Genomic DNA, 20861 nt, shown 5'->3' on the forward strand with positions numbered 1-20861 from the left:
AGAGTGATAAAGCAAGTGAGCCAAAACATAAACATAGTGAACTGGAGGAAAGAACATAAGAGACATCACATTACTATTCTTACAACCATTCTCAAGGGTAAAGTTACAGAAAAATAAAAGATACATGGAACACTAGCTCTGGAGCCAGACAGTTTGGATTCAAATACTGGCTCAATTACTCATTCTGACCTTGGATACATTGCTCAACTTCTGTTCCTTGGCTCTCTCATTTGTAGAATGGGGTCATAACGGAAGCTACCTCCAGTAAGGAGGTTGGGAAAGGATTCCATGGGATTCTCTGGGCACCTAGAACAGAGTAATCACTCCACAAGTGTTGGCTCTTCTTATTTTCCTACTGTTCATTTCTAAACTGGACTGAATATTCTTTATACTAACTGAAAAAGTGAATTTTCTAAAAAAGTACAACTCTTTTTGAGTAATACCAAGAATATTACCACACATCATAAAAACAAAAACAAAAAGGATTAGGACTTTTATTGTATTCAAGATAATCCCTTTAATTATTGAATACCTGCCATAAACTAGGCATACCATGTAGGTGCTGGAGCCAGAGCAGTGAACAAAACAGACACCTAAACTTACGTTTTAGTGAGGGAGAAGGAAGATAAAATAAGTAAATTATATGGGATGTCAACATGTAAGTGCTAGTGAAAAACCAGCAGAAGAAGGAGTATTTTCAGGTGGGGCTATCATTTTAAATATGGTGATTACGGAGGAAGTCATCTGCAAAGACTTCAGGAGGAGAGGGAAAGGACCATGCACACATCAGGGGAGGCCAGTGCAGCAGACACACAGGCCTTGGCTCTGCAGAGGTCAGTGTGAGCACATGCTGAGGAGCAGCAGGGAAGTCAGGTGAGGCGGATGAAGAGTTGGGAGTGGGAAGGGGGAGGTGGCACTGAGACACACTCAGTGAGGTATCAGAGTGTCTAAGACCTCTTAGCTCATGGTAAGGGCACTGGCTTTTATTCTGAATGATGTCAAGAGTCATTCAGGATATTATTATTTCCTTTTAAAGGAAAAGAGAGAGTTCCTACATTGTTTCACAAATTCTAGGAATGTGAAGATAATGGGTAAGGCCGCTAGTCAAGAAAAAAATGCCTTTCAACAATTGCTCCGGGCCTGGGTGCAGGATAGGGGTGAGGAGGGCATGACTGAAGCCCTGCACTCCTGCCTCTCTGGGCCTGATAAATCTTGCAGACCTCACATACCTCAGGCTGCTCTGAGCAACTTTTCCTTTCTCACCAGTCCAACTTTTTTTTTTTTTTTTTTTTTTTTGAGACGGAGTCTCGCTGTGTCTCCCAGGCTGGAGTGCAGTGGCGTGATCTCGGCTCACTGCAAGCTCCGCCTCCCGGGTTCACGCCATTCTCCCGCCTCAGCCTCTCAAGTAGCTGGGACTACAGGCGCCCGCCACCATGCCCGGCTAGTTTTTTGTATTTTTAGTAGAGACGGGGTTTCAACATGTTAGCCAGGATAGTCTCGATCTCCTGACCTCGTGATCCACCCGCCTCAGCCTCCCAAAGTGCTGGGATTACAGGCTTGAGCCACCGCGCCCGGCCTACCAGTCCAACTTTCTATGTGATTACGCTGGTTCATATTTACCTCAGTCTCAACTAGCTTACTGCAATCCTACCTATTCCCTTTTAGAAGGCTCCCAGGAAGCCTTTGAAAAATGACAGACGATGTCACTCTTCTCATTCTCTGTTCTTTTTTGTACTGAGTTACCTGTTCTCTTTGGCTTTTGGGGTACAGGGATTACTCCATACTGTGAGGGAGAACTTGACCTTTGTATGTGTGGCAACGTGTGATCAACTGGCAAGTCACCAGCAAAAGCGGCAGTTTTGGAGTGGCTAACAGTGGTCACAGTGAATGGTTATAACTGCAGAGGGCTACTTATTTCTCTACACATTTAGATAAGAAAAGCAAAATTTGAACACTTGGAGGCTAAGGAACACTCACCACCAAGGGGTAAGACTCCTATGGCAGATGGCAGAATGGGCTGATTGGTGTTGGGTCACCCATTAGCATCGCAGGAATGTCTCTGCAGCATGGAACACTGTGGAACATTATGTAGCCTGGTCCTAATGTCAGAGGCATCTGAACCAGAGCAACTCCATCTTGAATAGGGGCTCGGTAAAATAAGACTGAGACCTACCGGGCTGCGTTCTCAGGAGGTCAGGAATTCTAAGTCACAGGATAAGACAGGAGGTTGATAGAAGATACAAGTCATAATAAAGACCTTGCTGATAAAACAGCTTGTGGTAAAGATGCTGGCCAAAACCCACCAAAACCAAGATGGTGACAAAAGTGACCTCTGGTCATCCTCACTGCTTACGATATGCTAATTATAATGCATTAGCATGCTAAAGACGCTCCTACCAGTGCCATGACAGTTTACAAATGCCATGGCAAGGTCAGGAAGTTACTCTGTATGGTCTAAAAAGGGAAGGAACCCTCAGTGTTGGGAATTGCCCACCTCTTTCCCAGAAAACTCATGAATAATCCACCCCATGTTTAGCATATAATCAAGAAGTAACTATAAGTATCCTTAGTCCAGCAGCCCACACTGCTGCTCTGCCTACGGAGTAGCCATTCTTTTATTCCTTTGCTTTCTTAATAAACTTGCTTTCATTTTATCCTATGGATTTGCCTCAAATTCTTTCTTGAGCCAGATCTAAGAACCCACTCTTGGGGTCTGGATAGGAACCTCTCTCAGTAAACACCACGGTATTTCCCTCTTTTGGGGGAACCAGGATTCAATGTAAAAGTGGGAACCAGGCATGGTGGCTCTTGCCTGTAATCCCAGCACTTGGGGAGGCAGAGGTGGGCAGATCACCTGAGCTCTGGAGTTGGAGACCAGCCTGGGAAACACGGCAAAATACTGTCTTTACAAACAATACAAAAGCTAGTCAAGCGTGGTGGTGTGTGCTTGTAGTTTGCAGCTACTTGGGAGGGTGAAGTGTGAGGTATGTTTGATCCCGGGATATAGAGGTTGCAGTGAGCCAAGATCACGCCACTGCACTCCAGTATGGACAACAGAGCAAGACCCTGCCTTAAAACATGGCACAAATATACATATGTAACAAACCTGCATGTTATGCACATGTACCCTAGAACTTAAAGTATAATAATAATAAATAAATAAAAAAGTAAAAAAAAAAAAAAAGACCATTAGGAAAAAAAAAAAAAAAAAAAAGTGGGGTCCTTGATTTTTTTTTAAGACAAGGTTTTGCTATGTTGCCCATGCTAGTCTCTAACTCCTGGGCTTAAGGAATCTGACTGCCTCAGCCTCCCAAAGTGCTGGGATTATAGGTGTGAGTCACCATACCAGGCCCTTGATTTTTACACTGGGCCTTCCAGTTATGCCTGCTTTTCAAATATTTAAATATTAGGCCCTGAAAACTGCAAATGCTTTATTTGCCCAATTCATTAAAGGGCTCCAACTTGAAGTCAGTAATCTAATTAAAAACAAGCTAAGTTGAAAAGAACACCTATCAAAATAAATCAGTCTCCAAAATACAACTTTCTGACATTTAGCTGCCTGTTTTGAAATCCTCTGTCAAAGAAATTTACACCTGTAAAGGAAATTATCGTTTTTAAGGGCATCTTCCCCACTGCACCTAAACCACTAAAACATTATCTTCATGTTCCTGGAATCTGTGATATAAAGAACAATGGACAATCAATAGTTTATTATTATTATCATTGAGAGTCTTGCTGTGTCCATCCAGGCTGGAGTGCAGTGGTGTGATCTTGGCTTACTATAACCTCCGCCTTCCAGGTTCAAGCAAATCTTGTGCCTAAGTCTCCTGAGTACCTGGGATTACAGGCATTCGCCACCACACCCGGCTAATTTTTGTATTTTTAATAGAGACAGGTTTCACCATGTTGGCCAGGCTGGTCTGGAACCTCCGACCTCAGGCGATCCGCCTGCCTCGGCCTCCCAAAGAGCTGGCAATACAGGTGTAAGCCACCACACCTGGCCAATACTTATATTATTTTAATGCAAATTCTTGGCAAACAATTTAAGAACTGTCTGTTCTTTTTTCCTTTATAAATCCTGTAATTGCCACTAATCAGAGTACATATACAGGGCAACTTCAATCTATGACTCGGTCTTCTAAATATATTCCCAGTGTAAACCTTAAAGGAAAAAGCTTATGCAAAATTAATATAAGTACAGAGTTTATTTCCAGGAACAATTTGGATTTGTCAATAGATTGGATACAGGAGAAGAAAACAGGGAATAGCATCAAGAATAACCCCAAGGATGATCTGATCGGCCAGAAGGAAAGTAGTGCCATTTAGTGAGTGGAGAAGGGGAGAGAAGCAAGCTTGGTGTGAATATCAGTTCATTTCGAGTATATTAACTCTGAAATGCTTATGAGACACCAGATTCCACACGGTGAGAACGTAGTGGCCACAGGGGTTTGAAGTTCAAGAAAGAAGTCTGAAAAACTAAGATAACAATCTGAGAGTCACCAGCATAATTAAGTCATGAAACACAATGAGATCCCCGAGGGGGTGACTGTGGCTGACACAAAGTGTCAGAAGAACTGAGTCCTGGGATCCTCAGGCGTGAAGTGTTGAATAACAAGGAGTGAGGCAGGAAGAATATGGTATTCTGGAAGCAAAAGCACTGTAATTTCAATAAGGAGCAACACTGAATCACAATAACTCACATAAAGAGTTCTTCTATCATAAGGGGACCAGTGATGTCAGAAGGGGGCTACTAAGGTGGGGAAATCAGAGTGGGTGATGTGCAAATGAAACCAGAGCTAACCTGATTAAGCCTGCCAAACTTAACCTGCCTTGTTTGCTGTATGAGGCCGTTATTGTATTGCTATCAAGAAATACTGGAGACTGGGTAATTTATAAAGAAAAAAGGTTTTCATCGGCTCACAGTTCTGCCAGCTTTATGTAAAGCATGGTGCTGACATCTTTTCGGTTTCTGGGGAGGCCTCAGGAAGCTTACAATCATGGCAGAAGGTGAAGAGGGAGCAGGCACATCACACAGCAAAAGCAAGAGCAAGGGGTGGGGTGGGGAAGAGCCACATACTTTAAAGGACCAGTTCTAATGTGAACTCAGAACCAGAGATCACGCATCACCAAAGGAATGGCCCAAGCCATTCATAAGGGATCTGCCTCATGATTCAAGCACCATCCACCAGGCCCCACCTCCAAAACTGGGGATTACATTTCAACATGAGATTTGGGCAGGAATAAATATCCAAATAATATCGGTTGCTTTTAGTCACTTAGATTTAGAAACTCCCACTAGCAAGTCAAATAGCCAGACAATCCATAACTAAACTCCCACTAGCTTCCTGTAGGTCACTGCAGTAATGGGTGCTTTAAGTTGTTTTTCAGAAAGTAGAGGGCAGCTCTTGCCCAGCTCAAGCAGCTTGAGGCCACTGATCCTTCAAACGGGCTTATGCCAATGCAGGAGAGATGACCATATGACATCAGAGCTGCAAACTCTTCCCTCAGATCATGGTCATGCTACCATTTTCTGAACATGCCTTCTATGAAGAGTCAGGAAGCCTATGTGTGTGCAGATCACTTATTAACTCACTTTTCCTTATACCCAATCACTTTTTCCCATGCCTTCAACTGCCCTGCTCCTTTATCCCATAAATATCCCTAAAACTTCATCTTTGGGGAGGCAACTTTGACATTTGTTCTCTCATCTCTCACATGGCAGCCTTGGGAATAAGATCTTTTCCCTTTGGCAAAACCTGTTGCCACAATTATTGGCTTGCTGCACACAGGGAAAAAATCTAACAGTAGTAGAGCAGGGAAAATTCCTGACCAGGTAACAAGTGATAGAAGGTAGACTGGTAACAAGTTAGACTTAATTGGGCTGGGCCTGGTGGCTCATGCCTGTAATCCCAGCACTTTGGGAGGTTGAGGCACACAGACCACTTGAGGCCAGGAGTTTGAGACCAGCTAACATGGAGAAATACTGTCTCTACCAAAAATACAAAAATTAACCAAGTGTCTGTAGTTTTAGCTACTCAGGAGGCTAAGGCACAAGAATTGCTTGAACCCAGGAAGCGGAGATTGCAGTAAGCCAAGATCGTACCACTGCACTCCAGCCTGGGTGACAGAGAGAGGTTCTGTCTCCAAAAAAAAAAAAAAAAAAAAAAAAAGTAGTAGATCTAATTGGGTGAGGACAAGTCATCTATTGTACCTATTGTGAGACCAAGGCAGGCAGCACTTATGGCTGGCAAATGCTGGAGGTTTAAGGAAAGGTTCACAGTGGCTGTGAGACAGAACTGAAAGTAAGACCAAAGCAATGTGATTGTGCTATTCACTTTAAGGTTCAGTTGTGCTACAGCAGACATAGGACAGAACAAGCTGGCTTTATTGGCAGTGTTTCTGCCAAGCGAGTTAAAAACAAAACAGTAGGGCAGAGATGATGAGGACGTATGCCAGGGAAGGATACAATTATCAATCAGGGGTTTTAGGCTTGTTAAGAAACCAGAGAAGACACAAAAGTGTGATGTAGACAGCAGAATGGGGATGGGATCAAGGAACAAGCTAGAAAAATTGGAGGTGGTGGTCAGAAAGGGCTTTCTTAAAATTGAAATTATAGGAAAGTCATAGTTGTAGATAAAGTGTAGGCCCTACAGGAACGAGACTAGCATACAGCACCATTGGAAGAATGGAGAGAAGAGGTGCTGGGGCTAGACACAGTGGGTCACACCTGTAATCCCAGCACTGTGGGAGGCCAAGGCGGGGAGATCACCTGAGGTCAGGAGTTTGAGACCAGCCTGGCCAACACTGTGAAACACCGTCTCTACTAAAAATACAAAATAGCTGAGTGTGGTGGTGCACACCTGCAATCCCAGCTACTCGGAGGGCTGAGGCAGGAGAATCGCTCGAAACCGGGAGGCGGAGGTTGCAGTGAGCCAAGATTACGCCACTGCACTCCAGCCTGGGTGACGGAGTGAGACTTCATCTCAAAAAAAAAAAAAAAAAAAAAGACGTGCTGGAAGAACTGCCTACCATGATTACTGAAATCCTTCCAAACTACGATGGGGGATGCTGGAGAAGTGACAGTGAACTGGGTGCTCAGAACTTTGAGGAACATAGGATAGCCTTGTTCTGATATGTGAGATTCAAAGCTGGTGTTTTTGAGGGAGAAGAGTCTGAAAGGGGCAATGAAAATCAAAGGATATTTACCTCATCTCCAGTGCTAGTGCTACCATGGTTCTCAGACATCATCAGTAGGGCTACAGAGGCACCAAGGGGTATCAGTGACCTCCAGAGTTTTAGTTAGAGGAAGGTGACAAAGAAGAATATATAGAGAAGTCCCAGAAGACACAGGTGTAGTGTTTTAGAAGTTGGGGGAAATCAAGCAATGAAGACAAAACAGGGGGTATGCAGAGGGTATGTGAGCAACAAGGGAGTCTGGGGCTTCTGGAGGAACAGGTACGAATGGGATAAAGAGCACAATGAGAATAGTTCAACTGGATTAGCATTTTCCTTTTTATTTCTAGTTACATAAGTAAGGCGATATTCTCCTTTGACCATACCTCTCAATTCTGTTCTTCTCCTTGGGCATGAGGGTGTGGTGCTGACAAAGCTGCACACTACCTGAGCTCTGTGTTCCAGGAAACAGGTTTCCCAGTAATCATCCAACCTGGGGTGGTCACGGGGGAACCTCCTATCCCAACACGTGAAAAACACACAAATTCATACTGACATTTTAAAAAGAAAATCTCAAAGAATGACATCTGACTAGCAAGGTAAAATTTATTACTTTAAAAACTGGTAAATAAAGGAAAAGAAAAAGGCAGTTTTCCTGTCTTCCCAGAAGAAGCCTGTTACCGAGCGTAATGAAGCAGCTGGTGAGGGAAAGCTGTCTCTAGAAGCATTCCAGCTAAACAAAGGGAGAAGAAATGGCAGGATTCACAGGGTGCCATTTTGTGGCCTCTGATGAAACCTAAGCATTAATGTGTCAATAGCTGCTAAAACTATTAGGTGAAATGCTCATGGGGACGTTCCCATGTATGGATCAGAGAATGATGGGACCTAAACCCATTGATTAGTCTTCACATCACAAAGAACAACCAGATGTACATCACCTATGAAGTTTTCTTGGCGGTGGGGTGGGGGAGCAGGGCAGGGCAGAAATCAAGCCCAAACTGGATCAAACTTCTCTAGATTCTAACAAGCAGCTTATGGGAAATAAAGGGGCCAGAAAAGAATAGGTTAAACAAAACAGCATCATAGAGATGTAATCAGCCTAATCCAGAACGAGAATAGGAAAACGGACACAATTTCTTCAACAGATTAATTGCAACTAGTTAACAAACAATCAACAAGGTCTAGCTGACACATACAGGAGATGCTGCAAGCAAATTCACAAAGTACTTCTTGTCTGACTCTTGTTTAGATGAAACCACATATGAAAATGGGACAATAAGGGACATTTGAACACTGACTGGATAGCTGATAATGTTTTGTAAAAAAAAAAAAAAGAGTCACATCTTTTAGGAATAGTTATAGGTGAAATATGCCTTAGATTCGTTTTAGAATAACCAGTAGGGATTATGTGTGTATGTAAGTGGATGGAGGCAGAGGTGAAATAAAATTGGCCAGAAGATTTTAGTTGCTGAATCTGCGTGATGATGATATGAAAAATCATGATACAATTCTATTCTCTCTTTTCTGTATATGTTTGAAATTTTCCATAAAAAGTTTTAAAAACTCAAAATTCAAAAGCACAGTAGGCACTTAATATTTGTTCATTTCCATGGTCTCCTCTTTGTAAAGGTATCAAAAATATTTTGTCTTGACTCATGCAGTTTGATTTTAATTCACAATTATTGTATAGCTATAAGCTACAAACTGGGTGGGGGAAGACTTGAGGTCAAATTCTAGAATTTATATTTTAAACTTTCAAGCATTCCCTTTAAAATTATTTTCTTCAAAGAAAAAAAAAACTAGGCCTTTTGATGTTAGCAATATTTATTTTATATTTGGTAAGATGATGATACTTGGGCTTCTTGTGTTTTAGTAACACATTTTTTAAAAAAGACTGAGAAGCTTAATTATTGTTAATAAGTTTCGCCAGAGGATCAAGATGGTTCATGAGCCAAGTATACCCAACACTGCCAACTGTGAAGCATTTATTTTATAAAGACAAAAATACATTTTTGTTTATAATACTCTCATATATTTCTTTCTCCTTTATAGCGTGGAGGCTGCTTGGGAGAAGATGGGAATAATCTCTTCTGGAAACAAAATTTTAAGACTGAGCTAGATTTCTGTGGGCTGGAACAAGTTTATAAAAACAAAAATCCACTTTAGATTTTTGTTGTACTCATTATTGCTCAGCTTTTCATTTAGCCTTTTTAAAAATTTGAAAGTGCCTCAGGCTACCTCTTGCCAGGGAGGTCTGTGAGTTTCTGTCTGCACTGTCTGCACTGACTGCAGCTGAGACGAGAAGTCCAACTCAAGGGTGAAGGAGTGGTTCTGGGTCCTTTTTCAAGATACTACTTAACAACATACGATGTTGATATTTCAAAACCTACGTGACTTCCAAGTATTCTTCTCAACTGCTTTAGAACCCATAGAAGAAAGGGTATGACTAAGAAGAACACCCAAATCTCAGTAGTGGCATAGGGAGTTCAAATGATGTAATGGTGGGAGAGGGAAGGCTATAGGAAAGAAGGTAGCACAGCTGGGCTATTTTGATTATTCACTTCCTTATTCATGCACAACACGATCAGCCAGTCTGTCTGTATGAAGTCAGTGACAACTGTGCACTTCTCAATGGTTTGGAGTCTCTCCTAATACCAGACTGACTACAAAACACTATTCATGACTGTTGAAACTAGAATAATTTCCAGTGAGCCAGGTACTAGGAATAGGTCAATAACATTCAACACCTACTACTTTGTGCACATAAAAATTATTAGAAGAATTAATTTGATTACATTATGTCACAAATCATATAATTCACAAAAATGAATTTATCTTTTAAAATTTAGTTGTTTTTTTTGGGGGGAGGGGGCAGGGTCTCTCTTTGTCACCCAGGATGGAGTACAGTGGGGTGATCTTAGCTCAATGCAACCTCCAAATCCCAGGGTCAAGGGATCCTCCTACCTCAGTCTTCTGAGTAGCTGGGACTATGGGCACACGCCACCACGCCTGGCTACATTTCTTGCAGAGACAGGGTTTCACCATGTTGCCCAGGCTGGTCTCAAACTCTTGGGATCTGTCTGCCTTGGTCTCCCAAAGTGCTAGGACTACAGGCGTGAGGCACTGTGCCTGGCCTAAATTTAGTTTTACTTTTTAATTTTTTCAGTGTCCCTTGGATTTGGTAGGGAAAAAAATGAACTACTTATATAACAGGTGATAGTGCTCTAAAATTAGGGCAAAGTTTTTTTTTCTTTTCTTTCCCCTTTTAATTCCTAAAGGCTAGCGTTTAAATCAAGCTTTCAGCAACAGAGGCTACCTTGGTAACCCACACCATTATCAAAATTGAAATTAGAGTGTAAAACTAGACAGAAGAACCTTTTTCAAACTTGAATACAGGGCACATTTCTGAATTTTAATGAAAGAGTTGGAACTGAGTCAGTACTATCCTATTCCTAATAAATGGGGGGAAAAGAACCTTAATGGAATCACACTCAAACTCTTCCAAAGTATTATTTCCTTCCACACATTTATATCATCAAGCTTTAGAAATGAGCCAACATAGGCTAGGTGCGGTGGCTCACACCCGTAATTCCAGTATTTTCAGAGGCAGAGGCAGGCGGATCGCTTGAGCCCAGGAGTTTGAGACCAGCCCAGGCAACATAGGGACACCCTGTCTCTACAAAAAAAATATAAAAATTCACGTGGTGCACACCGGTAGTCCCAGCTACTTGGGAAGCCAAGGCAGGAGGATTGCTTGAGCCCGGGAGGTTGAGGCTGCAGTGAGCTGAGATCAAGCCACTGCATTCCAGCCTAGGTGACAGAGGGAGACCATGTCTCCAAAAAAAAAAAAGAAATAAAAAAAAGAAATAAATGAGTCAATATGGTCTAACGTAAAGAGAACAAACCTTGTAGTCCAAGATCAAGATTTCCAGCAGGCTATTACTCACTAGGTGTGTGAACTTGGCCAAACCACTTCGGCTCTGAGTGTCTTAATTTCATGTGTAAGGTGAAAATATTACGAAGACTCTCATGAGGTTTAAACAAAATGACACTTGTGGATGGGTCAGGCATGATCTCTAAGCCACATGCATATGTAAATAACCACCTGTATTTATAAGTGGCATAGTCATGAATAGGTAACAAACCTAGTATATCAGAGACCACACAGAAAGAGATAAAATGCAGTAATTATTATAGATGATACCACCTTACATTTTATAGAACTTTACAGTTTACAAACCACCTTTGCATATACAAGTGAGCTGTTTTAGAATCTGTAATGAAGCAGCTTAATACAAAATACAAATAACATTTATTTCATTAGATGTTTTAATAGTTCAGAATAATTTCCAGTCACTAACCTGGAAAACCTAAAAGTAATCTTAAATAAAGGAAATTATGCTGCATGATAAACAACTGAACCAAAATAATCTGTTAGAAAATTAAAAATTTATTTAAATTGCAACAAATACTGAAAAAGTATCACAAAGGGCCAGGCGTGGTGGCTCAAGACTGTAATTTTAATTCTAGCACTTTGGGAGGCTGAGGTGGGTGGATCACCTGAGGTCAAGAGTTCAAGACCAGCCTGGCCAACATGGTGAAACCCCATCTCTACTAAAAATACAAAAACTGGCTGGGCATGGTGGTGCACAACTGTAGTCCCAGCTACCTGAGAGGCTGAGGCAGAAGAATTGCTTGAACGTGGGAGGCGGAGGTTGCAGTGAGCCGAGATCATGCCACTGCATTCCAGCCTGGGCGACAGAATGGGGAAAAAAAAAAAGTATCACAAAGTAGTATAATTGTCCTTTAGCATGAAGGGTTTAGAGACAATCAAATCAAGCATTTGAAAAAGATCACTACATTGGTTTACATGACAGAGATACAGATGAGAAAACTTGTATTATCTCCAGTCCCACACGTGTAATCCAAATACGTAACAAGAGCCATGTGCATAATGCAATGGTACTACTATCATGTGTTATCTTGTACTTCTGGTCATAATTAAGGTTTTACTGCTTGATCAAGGGCTTGGTTATTTTAGAAAAGAAAAAAAAAACCCAAACACAATAATCAACCAAACAAAAACCCCAAGTTTATACCTTCAAAATATTTAAAATACAACTTTACTCATTGATTTGGAACTATCTGATTTCTAGGGTAATTTTAACCCACACTACCACTGTTTAAGCACCCCCTCCCCGTAGATGCCACATCTCCTCTTTCAGCATACTTTATGAAAGACTGCAGCACTCGAATTTCAGATATGTTCTAAGTTGTACCTGAGCTCCACAATAAGCACAAGTTTCTTTATAACTTAATAATTAGGCTAAAAAAAGACCTCTCTTTAGGTTCTCAGAAGAATATAGGCAGGAAAACATGTTGTTCTGTTCGATATTTTTGTAAATCTCTGTTAATCTTACACTTATTTTTATAGAGAAATACTGTGTGAATTTCAAAGATACACTGTTCATATATTCAACATCAGCTGTCATTGCAATCTTACTGAAGGTGATCCAGTAACTACCTTTATTTTGCAATGAATAATGAAAAAGTACCTGGTGTCTTCTCTCTGGAATGTAAGGATATTACTTTATTTGCCATCAAGAGAGATCCACTAAGAGCTGCAAACTGTCCTGAAGTTATCTAGACTCTCACTTTTTCTGTTGGCTATCCTCTCCTCCCTTGCCCAACATCTCCTAGGAAAGAATCTAGAACTATTTACAATGATTCCTAGGAAAAAAATCTAGAACAATTTACAGTGACAAGCTTACAGGTAACCCCTTGAGAGCCCCAGTGACATTGCTCCAAACATTCCTGCCTTTCGGCTGTCTATTCCCACTACCCAGAATGCATTCCTCTAAGTCCCAGCATACCTCCATACCTTATGGAGTTAATGGATTTATTTAAAAACAATTATAAAACTAATATCCCAGACAATAAAGAGATAAACAGAACATGTCTTTACATGCAATGGGTTCATGGTTTTATGGACAAGATGGTTTCTAAAACACAATGACATCCATTTTAGGACTATGCATGAGAGAGAAATGTATAGTGCTCTGAGGAGGAAGAGTCCAGATCTTCTTAAAGTAGTCAGGAAAGGTTTCTATGAGGTACTGACATGTGAACTCAGGCTTGGGTCAGGTAAGAACTCTTTGGTTGTGAAGAAAAATGGGAGAGCCAGACAAATCCCACAAAGACTCTCCACCTTCATCGACACTTGGGAGTGTAACAGTAGTTCATCAGTACAGGGGAGTAAACTCTCAAATTGCTCATGACAGGCAGTAGAGCCTAGAGGGTAATAATGACCTGAGTTCCAATCCTAGTGCCATCATTTTCAAGCTGTGTGACACTGAGCAAGTTTGCTTACCTTTCTGAATTTAATTCTTTGTATCTGTGAAATGGAGAGACAATAAAGACCTTGCAAGGCCACTGTGGGATTAAATAATATTTAGCATTTATGAAGGGCTTTACAATCCCACAAGAGTTAATACATGTACAGGTTTATTGTCATACAGATCACAATTTTAAACAGCTTTCCTGTTGCTCTCAATTTACCTGCTTTATTTTAATTTACTATCTATGGCTTGACTCTTTCACAAGAACGTAAACTCCATAAAGGGAGGGACGTGGCTTTGTGTTCTAGTAAACTCCAGTATCTAGAATTCTGTGCTTGGCATGCTGCAGGCACTCAAGAACTACCTGTTGGCTGGATTAATGTAAAAGTGAGGTCTCATCAATCCCTTAGGGCTTGTTAGGGGTTAAATGAGCTATCGTATGACAGAAAAACAAGTAATTGTAGCTGGCATATAGTTGATTGCAGCCTCACCCTACTATCCCAGACACTGAACAGGCTCACTGTGGAGAAGCACATGCAGAATATCACAAGGATCCAGGAGCAGTAGGGCCTCTGCCATGGTGTGTCAGCACTACATCCCACATAGTACAGTGTTTCCAGGTTGGCAGGTAAGAAATAACCCTGGGATTTAGTAATATTACTGTTTTTCTAGGTATTGGCTTAACAAAGATGTCCCTAGAAATGTCAATTACCAGCTTTGGGGCTAAATGCAATGCACTGGTTCCTGGCCAGCTAGGCTGGTCAGTTTTTACATTTTATAGTTTTTGTGGAAGATAGAAACATAACACACCATTGAATGTCAGGATGATGGAAGGAAAGAAGGAAGGGAGAAAGGAAGGGAGGCAGGGCCGGAATGCAAGAAAAGAAATATGCCACACTTGTTTGGTTTCCACGTAAGTGAGCAAGTAGTAGGTAGAATGACTAAGGACAAACAAGAGACTGAACAATTAATGCTATGTCATTAAATATCCACTGGACACCAATTATTCTTTGCTTGGATTTTAAATCACCTAAGTGACAGTCATATATAGAAGTATTACTAACTCTGAAAGTGAAAATATTTTTACATGTAATGATGAAAAGAGCAAGTCTGGATGGAATAGCTCAAGCAGAACAACAGAGATAAGGAGGTTGGGAAAGGCACAGCCACCAACTTTTTTTGGCTAAAGAACAATGTAGATGAGGAGGCGAGGGAGGACTGGAAAGGTGGGTGGTGGGCAGATAATGAAAGGTCTTGGAGGGCTAAGCTGAGGAGCCCAAACTTCATCTGATGGATACTAAATTATTACTAAAAGTTTCTGACCAGACAACTGCCTATTTAAATCAACATGGTAGCAATCTAAGAACTAACATGGAGAAGGTACTGAAGTATGAACTCCTAGTTAAGGAATACCTAGGAAGAAACAATGAAAGCAGGATCACAAGTAATTCAGGTGGGTGTTAAAGCCAGACATTAGAGTTTGAATAATGACTCCAGATTTTAGCAACTGTGTAACCTTGGGCAAATTATTTAACCTCTCTGGGACATAGTCTCCTCAGCTATACAGTAAGAAAAACTATCTTATAGATTTGTTGTAAGGACTAAATGAGATGATACATATACAAGAACACAGAACATAAACCTGAGCCTGGAACACAGTATCTACAAAAGTACTCATAAAATGCCAGCTAACTTTATTCTTAACAGGGTTCTGAAATAGGATGAAAACACTGAGATCATAAAGTGGGGGTTGGCTGGAAGAAGTAAAATCCAAAAGTTTGGAGGTGACCAGCTGCTAAAAGACACATCTGAGGTTTAAACCTTGAAAGGAGAGTATTGATTAAAAGAGATTAGTAAAATAGGAGGAAAAAGATTTGAAGGTACTGCTGGGGCCTATTTTATTACATTTCATTACTTTGTTACCCAAAGACAGATGCCAGAAATAGTCCTTATTAACATAATGGGACATTTCCCTTCTCTCTTGATCAAGTCTGGGGAGACTGTGGAGACAGTGTGTGGCAAGCACCAAAAGGGAAGTCCCCAGGGCTCATCCCAAAAGCTGCTTTACAGTTTGGCAAGAAGATGGACCAAAGGGCCTGTGAGTTATTCAAAGCCCTGCTCAAATCTCACCTACTCTACAGAACATCCTGCAGAACATCCTTTGACGCCCAGCAGCTGCTCCCTCCTCCAGACTCCTATGACTGTAGCACGTGTGGTGGTCTCTCTCTCTCCAACTAGATTACAAACTCCATGAGGGCCTGGCAAGTTCGCCAACTCTCTGTACCCACCACAGACTGAACAAATGCAAACGCTGAGTGTTGTTTAGTGCCCCAGTGTCACTACTGGAAACTAGGGCTACTCCATGAAGTCACAACTAGGCTTATAAGGATGATTAACTGTTACCTGAGAACATGCTGGCAACCCCGAAGTGTCCATAAGACCAGCTCTAGCACTCCAACCTTCTACTTAATGAGAAAGTGAGCAATGATTTCTCAAGCAGTAGGACTTTGGCAGTATCACACATCATTCACCTTTATTGAGTATCTTTGCCAAGTGTGCAAATACAAGCAAGAATACTTCTTGAGGAAGGGCTTATGGGACATTTGTGCACAATTAAAAAGAAAAACAAACAAGGAAGCAAGGCCCAGTGGCTCACACCTATAATTCCAGCACTTTGGGAGGCCAAGGCAGGTGCATCATCTGAGATCAGGAGTTTGAGACCAGCCTGGCCAATATGGTGAAACCCTGTGTCTACTAAAAATACAAAAGTTAGCAGGGTGTGGTGGTGGGTGCCTGTAATCCCAGTTACTTGGGAGGCTGACGCAGGGGAATTGCTTGAACCTGGAAGGCAGAGGTTGCAGTGAGCTGAGATCGCGTCACTGCACTCCAGCCTGGGCGACAGAGTGAGACTCTGTCTCAAAAAAAACTGATTCAAAATAAACAGGAATTGGGTCTTTTCTAAGTGAGATGCTAAAGTTAAAAGGAAACTATTATTTCAGAAATGTAACATATATGTATGCACATATATAAGAACAAATTATATATGTGTGTATACGGTTATGTATGTATATATGTGCATATACAGATGTATATATTTGCATATGTATTTTAAGATATCAAATGGGCCCACAGAAGATGCTTTCTCATCCTTCCCCTTTCCTTTATTTCCCCCATTTTTAAATGGGGAAAAAGGTATATCTATTTTGAAACATACCAAGGAAAGTACAACACAATCGCACCAGCAAATAGTTAAGATAATGCTCATGCCAGTATCTTAACTATATTTTTAAAAAAGCAATATTCAAACAGTATATTAATTGTGAAATACAAAAATTGTTTTAAAATATCTCATATTTCCTGAACTTCAAAAAATAAGTATGCAAAGTATATTCTACTGAATTGCAAAGATAAATTATAATGGCAACTTCATTCTGGATATGATTAACATGATATTATTAAAACCCAAAAATAATTTGGAATTCTATATAACTTGCTGAGTGATCTGGTATTTTACCTATGTCCCATCTAAAAAAATAAAATCTATGAGCCATACTGAAAACTATTTAATGATGGTAAAATTATGCAAATTTGGATAGCCAGAATGCTTATTTCCATAAGCTATTCTAGAATGAAGCAATTATACCAAAAATAGACATCTATGATCATCTTACCCCATGAGAGTGCTTTTCGAGGTCTGCTACCTAGAGCCCCTTACCTGACACAGAGACGGCGTGTGTCCGCATGCCTTGCTTTTCGCTGTTGGCCAACCTGTGACAGACAAGAGCAAAGCTGTAAGCCCTGCAATTTCCCCAGGACCCCACCACTCGGCCTCATCAAGTAGGGAACTGCCTTGGATGAGGAAGACAAAATTTAGACAGGTGATTTCTTTAAAAATTGGATTCTATTAAAATAGCCAGGCTGCTTTAATGCTTTAAAGATCAGAAATTAAAATACACAACTGAAGGAATGTTGAACTGTTGTGAGAAAGATACTCTTTTTTTTTTTTTTTTTGAGACGGAGTCTCGCTCTGTCGCCCAGGCTGGAGTGCAGTGGCGCAATCTCGGCTCACTGCAAGCTCCGCCTCCCGGGCTTACGCCATTCTCCTGCCTCAGCCTCCCGAGTAGCTGGGACCACAGGCACCCGCCACCTCGCCCGGCTAGTTTTTTGTATTTTTTAGTAGAGACGGGGTTTCACCGTGTTCGCCAGGATGGTCTTGATCTCCTGACCTCGTGATCCGCCCGTCTCGGCCTCCCAAAGTGCTGGGATTACAGGCCTGAGCCACCGCGCCCGGCCGAGAAAGATACTCTTGACAATAATTTAAAACAATGCAATACAATTTAATCTGGTATGAATAGGTTAAATAAAAATGTAAATGTAAATGCTACACAGTAAAGGATTGCCCCAAAGTTATAAGAGAAAAACCATACACCTGGAAGTGAATTTAGCTCTCTAAAACATAATATGAAATACTATAGTATGACTGGTCCTTCTTAAACTTACGGCATGTAAAAAATTATCAAGAAATATATTAATATGTACTATTACTTACATACTCAAAAAAGTAATCTCACTGTATCTTGCTACCTGCTTCATGAAATGGTTTAATGCTAGTTTTACATATTTACCCACAAAAAATAAAATTTTGGCCAAAAGTCTTTCTGCCATTTAAAAAATGCAAGTACAGTTAGTAAAACACAAAACACAGGGAAAAAAGGAACCACACAGTCTTTAGATGTCAAAGTTACCTGGTCTTTTTATAAAAGCAAACCTTTTCCAGATGAAATACTGACACTTAAAACAATATAGGTTGAATATCTCTTATTCAAAATGCTTGGAACTAGATAGAGTGTTTCAAATTTCAGATGTTCTGGATTTTGGAATGTCTGCATATACATAATGAGGAACCTAGGGGATAGGACCCAAGTCTAAACATGAAATCTGTTTATGTTTCATATACACCTTATACATGTAACCTGAAAGTAATTCCATACAATATTTTAAATAACTTTGTGCACAAAACAAAGATCTGACTGCAACCCGTTACACATGAGGTCAGGTGAGGAAGTTTCAACTTGCTGCAACATGTTGGTCTCAAAAAGTTTCAAATTTTGGAGCATTTTGAACTTTGAAGTTCCAGATTAGAAATGCTCAACTTGTACATCGTTTTGAAGCACTATAACTATTTAATGTGAAACTGTATAATCTCTATAATAATCACGGCAAACAGCCATAGACTTGTGTTTGTTTTACAGAATTCTCCAAATATTTGAAATTTTATATCTTTAGTATAAAAATTTAATCAAAATTGTTTTCTAACAACTCATTACTTTCTCTTCCATTGCAGCTACATGATTTATCACAACTTACCTTTGAACTATATTGGGCAGTCAGAGGACACACATTTTAAATCAACAAATTACATCATTTCCTTCCTTGTTCTGTTGCCAAAACACTGGGGTTTTCCTTTGTCCGCATCACAATCATGTATGCTGTCGCTAAGCAACTTTATCACGATAGCTTGGATTTCAGCACTTATCTGATCAATAGCAATAATGGTGTCCTGATGCTTTAAGATTTGTGGAAATTCCACTCTTGTAAAGTTTGCTTCATTTATTTAGTTTCCTGTATCTGTTAACACTTCTAATGTACTACCTTCCTCACTCACTTTCATACCTATGTTCACGATTCCTCTATATGTGTGTGTGTCTGTAAGAAATGGGGTGGAGTTTTACGAAGTCACCCAGACTAAAATGTGGTTGCTATTCACAGGCATGATCACAGTACGCCACAGCCTCAAATTCCTGGGCTTCAGTGATCCTCCTGCCTCAGCCTCAGAACCACAGGAACACACCACATTGACCAGCTTTGATTTTAACCCCAAAATTATCCCTTAACTTCCCACAACTAAAGGTACACTAAATAAACATTAGTTCCTGCCCTGATATGACCCCAAATGAACCTCTATCAGACACTGCTGATGCTGTAGAGTGCACTGTCCAAAGCTAGAGGTGCACCAGCCACTTGCAGACCCTGCCTGCGCGAGGCCCATAGTACTGCATATGACCTTGGCTGTCAATAACTCGCCAGGTTGCCCGGGGAGGGCAGACAGGTTAAAAGGCCATGTTTAGGACTCTGGCAATTAATAACTAGAAACGATCATAGGAAAACATGATGGGGATGCTCTCCTGGCTTGTGGGTGGGTCAATGAGGTTTCTACAGGAAGTGATGTAGAATGAGACTTAGAAGATGAGTAGGGCTTAGCAAGGAAAAGCGGGTTGGAAGAAGAGTGAATCATGCAAAGACAAAATACTGGCAAAGACCTTCAGGGAAAAGAAAGGATGTTTGCTCCTGGAATTCAAAAAAAAGTTCAATGTACCTGAGGAATAGTATGAGGAGTAACAAAAACCAAGGCTAAAGTGAGCAGGGAACAATCACACGGGCTCCTGAAAGCTAGGTTAAGAATACTGCAAAGTATCCTAAGAGCAAGAGTAGGTCATCTAAGATATTTAATTAGGAAAGCTTCCTCAAGCTGTAGCACAGAGCACGGATAGGCTAAGGAGCAACACTGGACAGAGACTGATTTAGCAGAAGTACACAGAAAAGAGTTAATGTAGCAGGACTGTGACTGACTTTACACGATTGTCCCTTGCCTGGTATCTGGGAACTCAGATTTTCACGGAGTTGCCACCATCCCCTGACAGGTATGGTACACTATGCCTAAAATGTTTGTACAAAAAATGTGGTTTATGCTGAACTCTTGCTTTCCCTCTGGGAGTCTGGAGTTTGGATGCATGCCAGGCAGAGTGTGCACGTATAAAGAACCCCCAGTAAAAACCCTGGGCACCAAGTCTCTATCGAGCTTTCTCAGTAGGCAACATTTCACACAGGTCGTCATAATCCATTGCTGGGGAATTCAGAATGTCCTGTGGCCTCCATTGGGAAGGGACCCTTGGAAGCTTGTGTCTGGTTTTCCCTGGACTTCACCCCATGCGCCTTCATCCTTTGCTGATTCTGCTTTGTATCTATCTGCTGTAATACATCATAGCTGAGTCTTGTGACTCCTAGATCTTGGGGACCCCCAACACAGGAGTGTACTTGGGTAGCCCAGATAGCTAAACACAGGGGAGACACAGTGGGAAGGTGGTGAAGCAGATGGATCCATTTAGAACATGGAACTGGAGGAAATAGTAATGGACTGGCTACGGAGAACAAGGAGAGGGACAGAACAAAGCTCAGGCCTTACCCTCTCTATTCCAGTGGCCTCTTAGGCTCACTGTTCCTCTTTAGTGTCTTGGAAAGTGCAAACATTTCTGCAAGCACTTACCACACAGCTATAACTGTGTGTTTACC

General features: G+C 41.1%; 1 protein-coding gene across 45 annotated transcripts in view; it reads right to left on the minus strand.

The window, feature by feature from the left end:
• PTK2 (protein tyrosine kinase 2) overlaps positions 1-20861 on the minus strand; it is a 322010-nt gene that overhangs the window by 123625 nt on the left and 177524 nt on the right. For all 45 annotated transcript variants that reach the window (XM_017962371.2, XM_021942917.1, XM_021942938.1 and 42 more), the window contains one exon: positions 17227-17279. In XM_017962371.2, coding sequence (XP_017817860.1) covers positions 17227-17279 — 53 coding nt within the window. The remainder of the gene's footprint in view (positions 1-17226; positions 17280-20861) is intronic.

The sequence above is a fragment of the Papio anubis genome, chromosome 8 (assembly GCF_008728515.1).
Source record: "Papio anubis isolate 15944 chromosome 8, Panubis1.0, whole genome shotgun sequence".
Classification (NCBI taxonomy): Eukaryota; Metazoa; Chordata; class Mammalia; order Primates; family Cercopithecidae; genus Papio; species Papio anubis.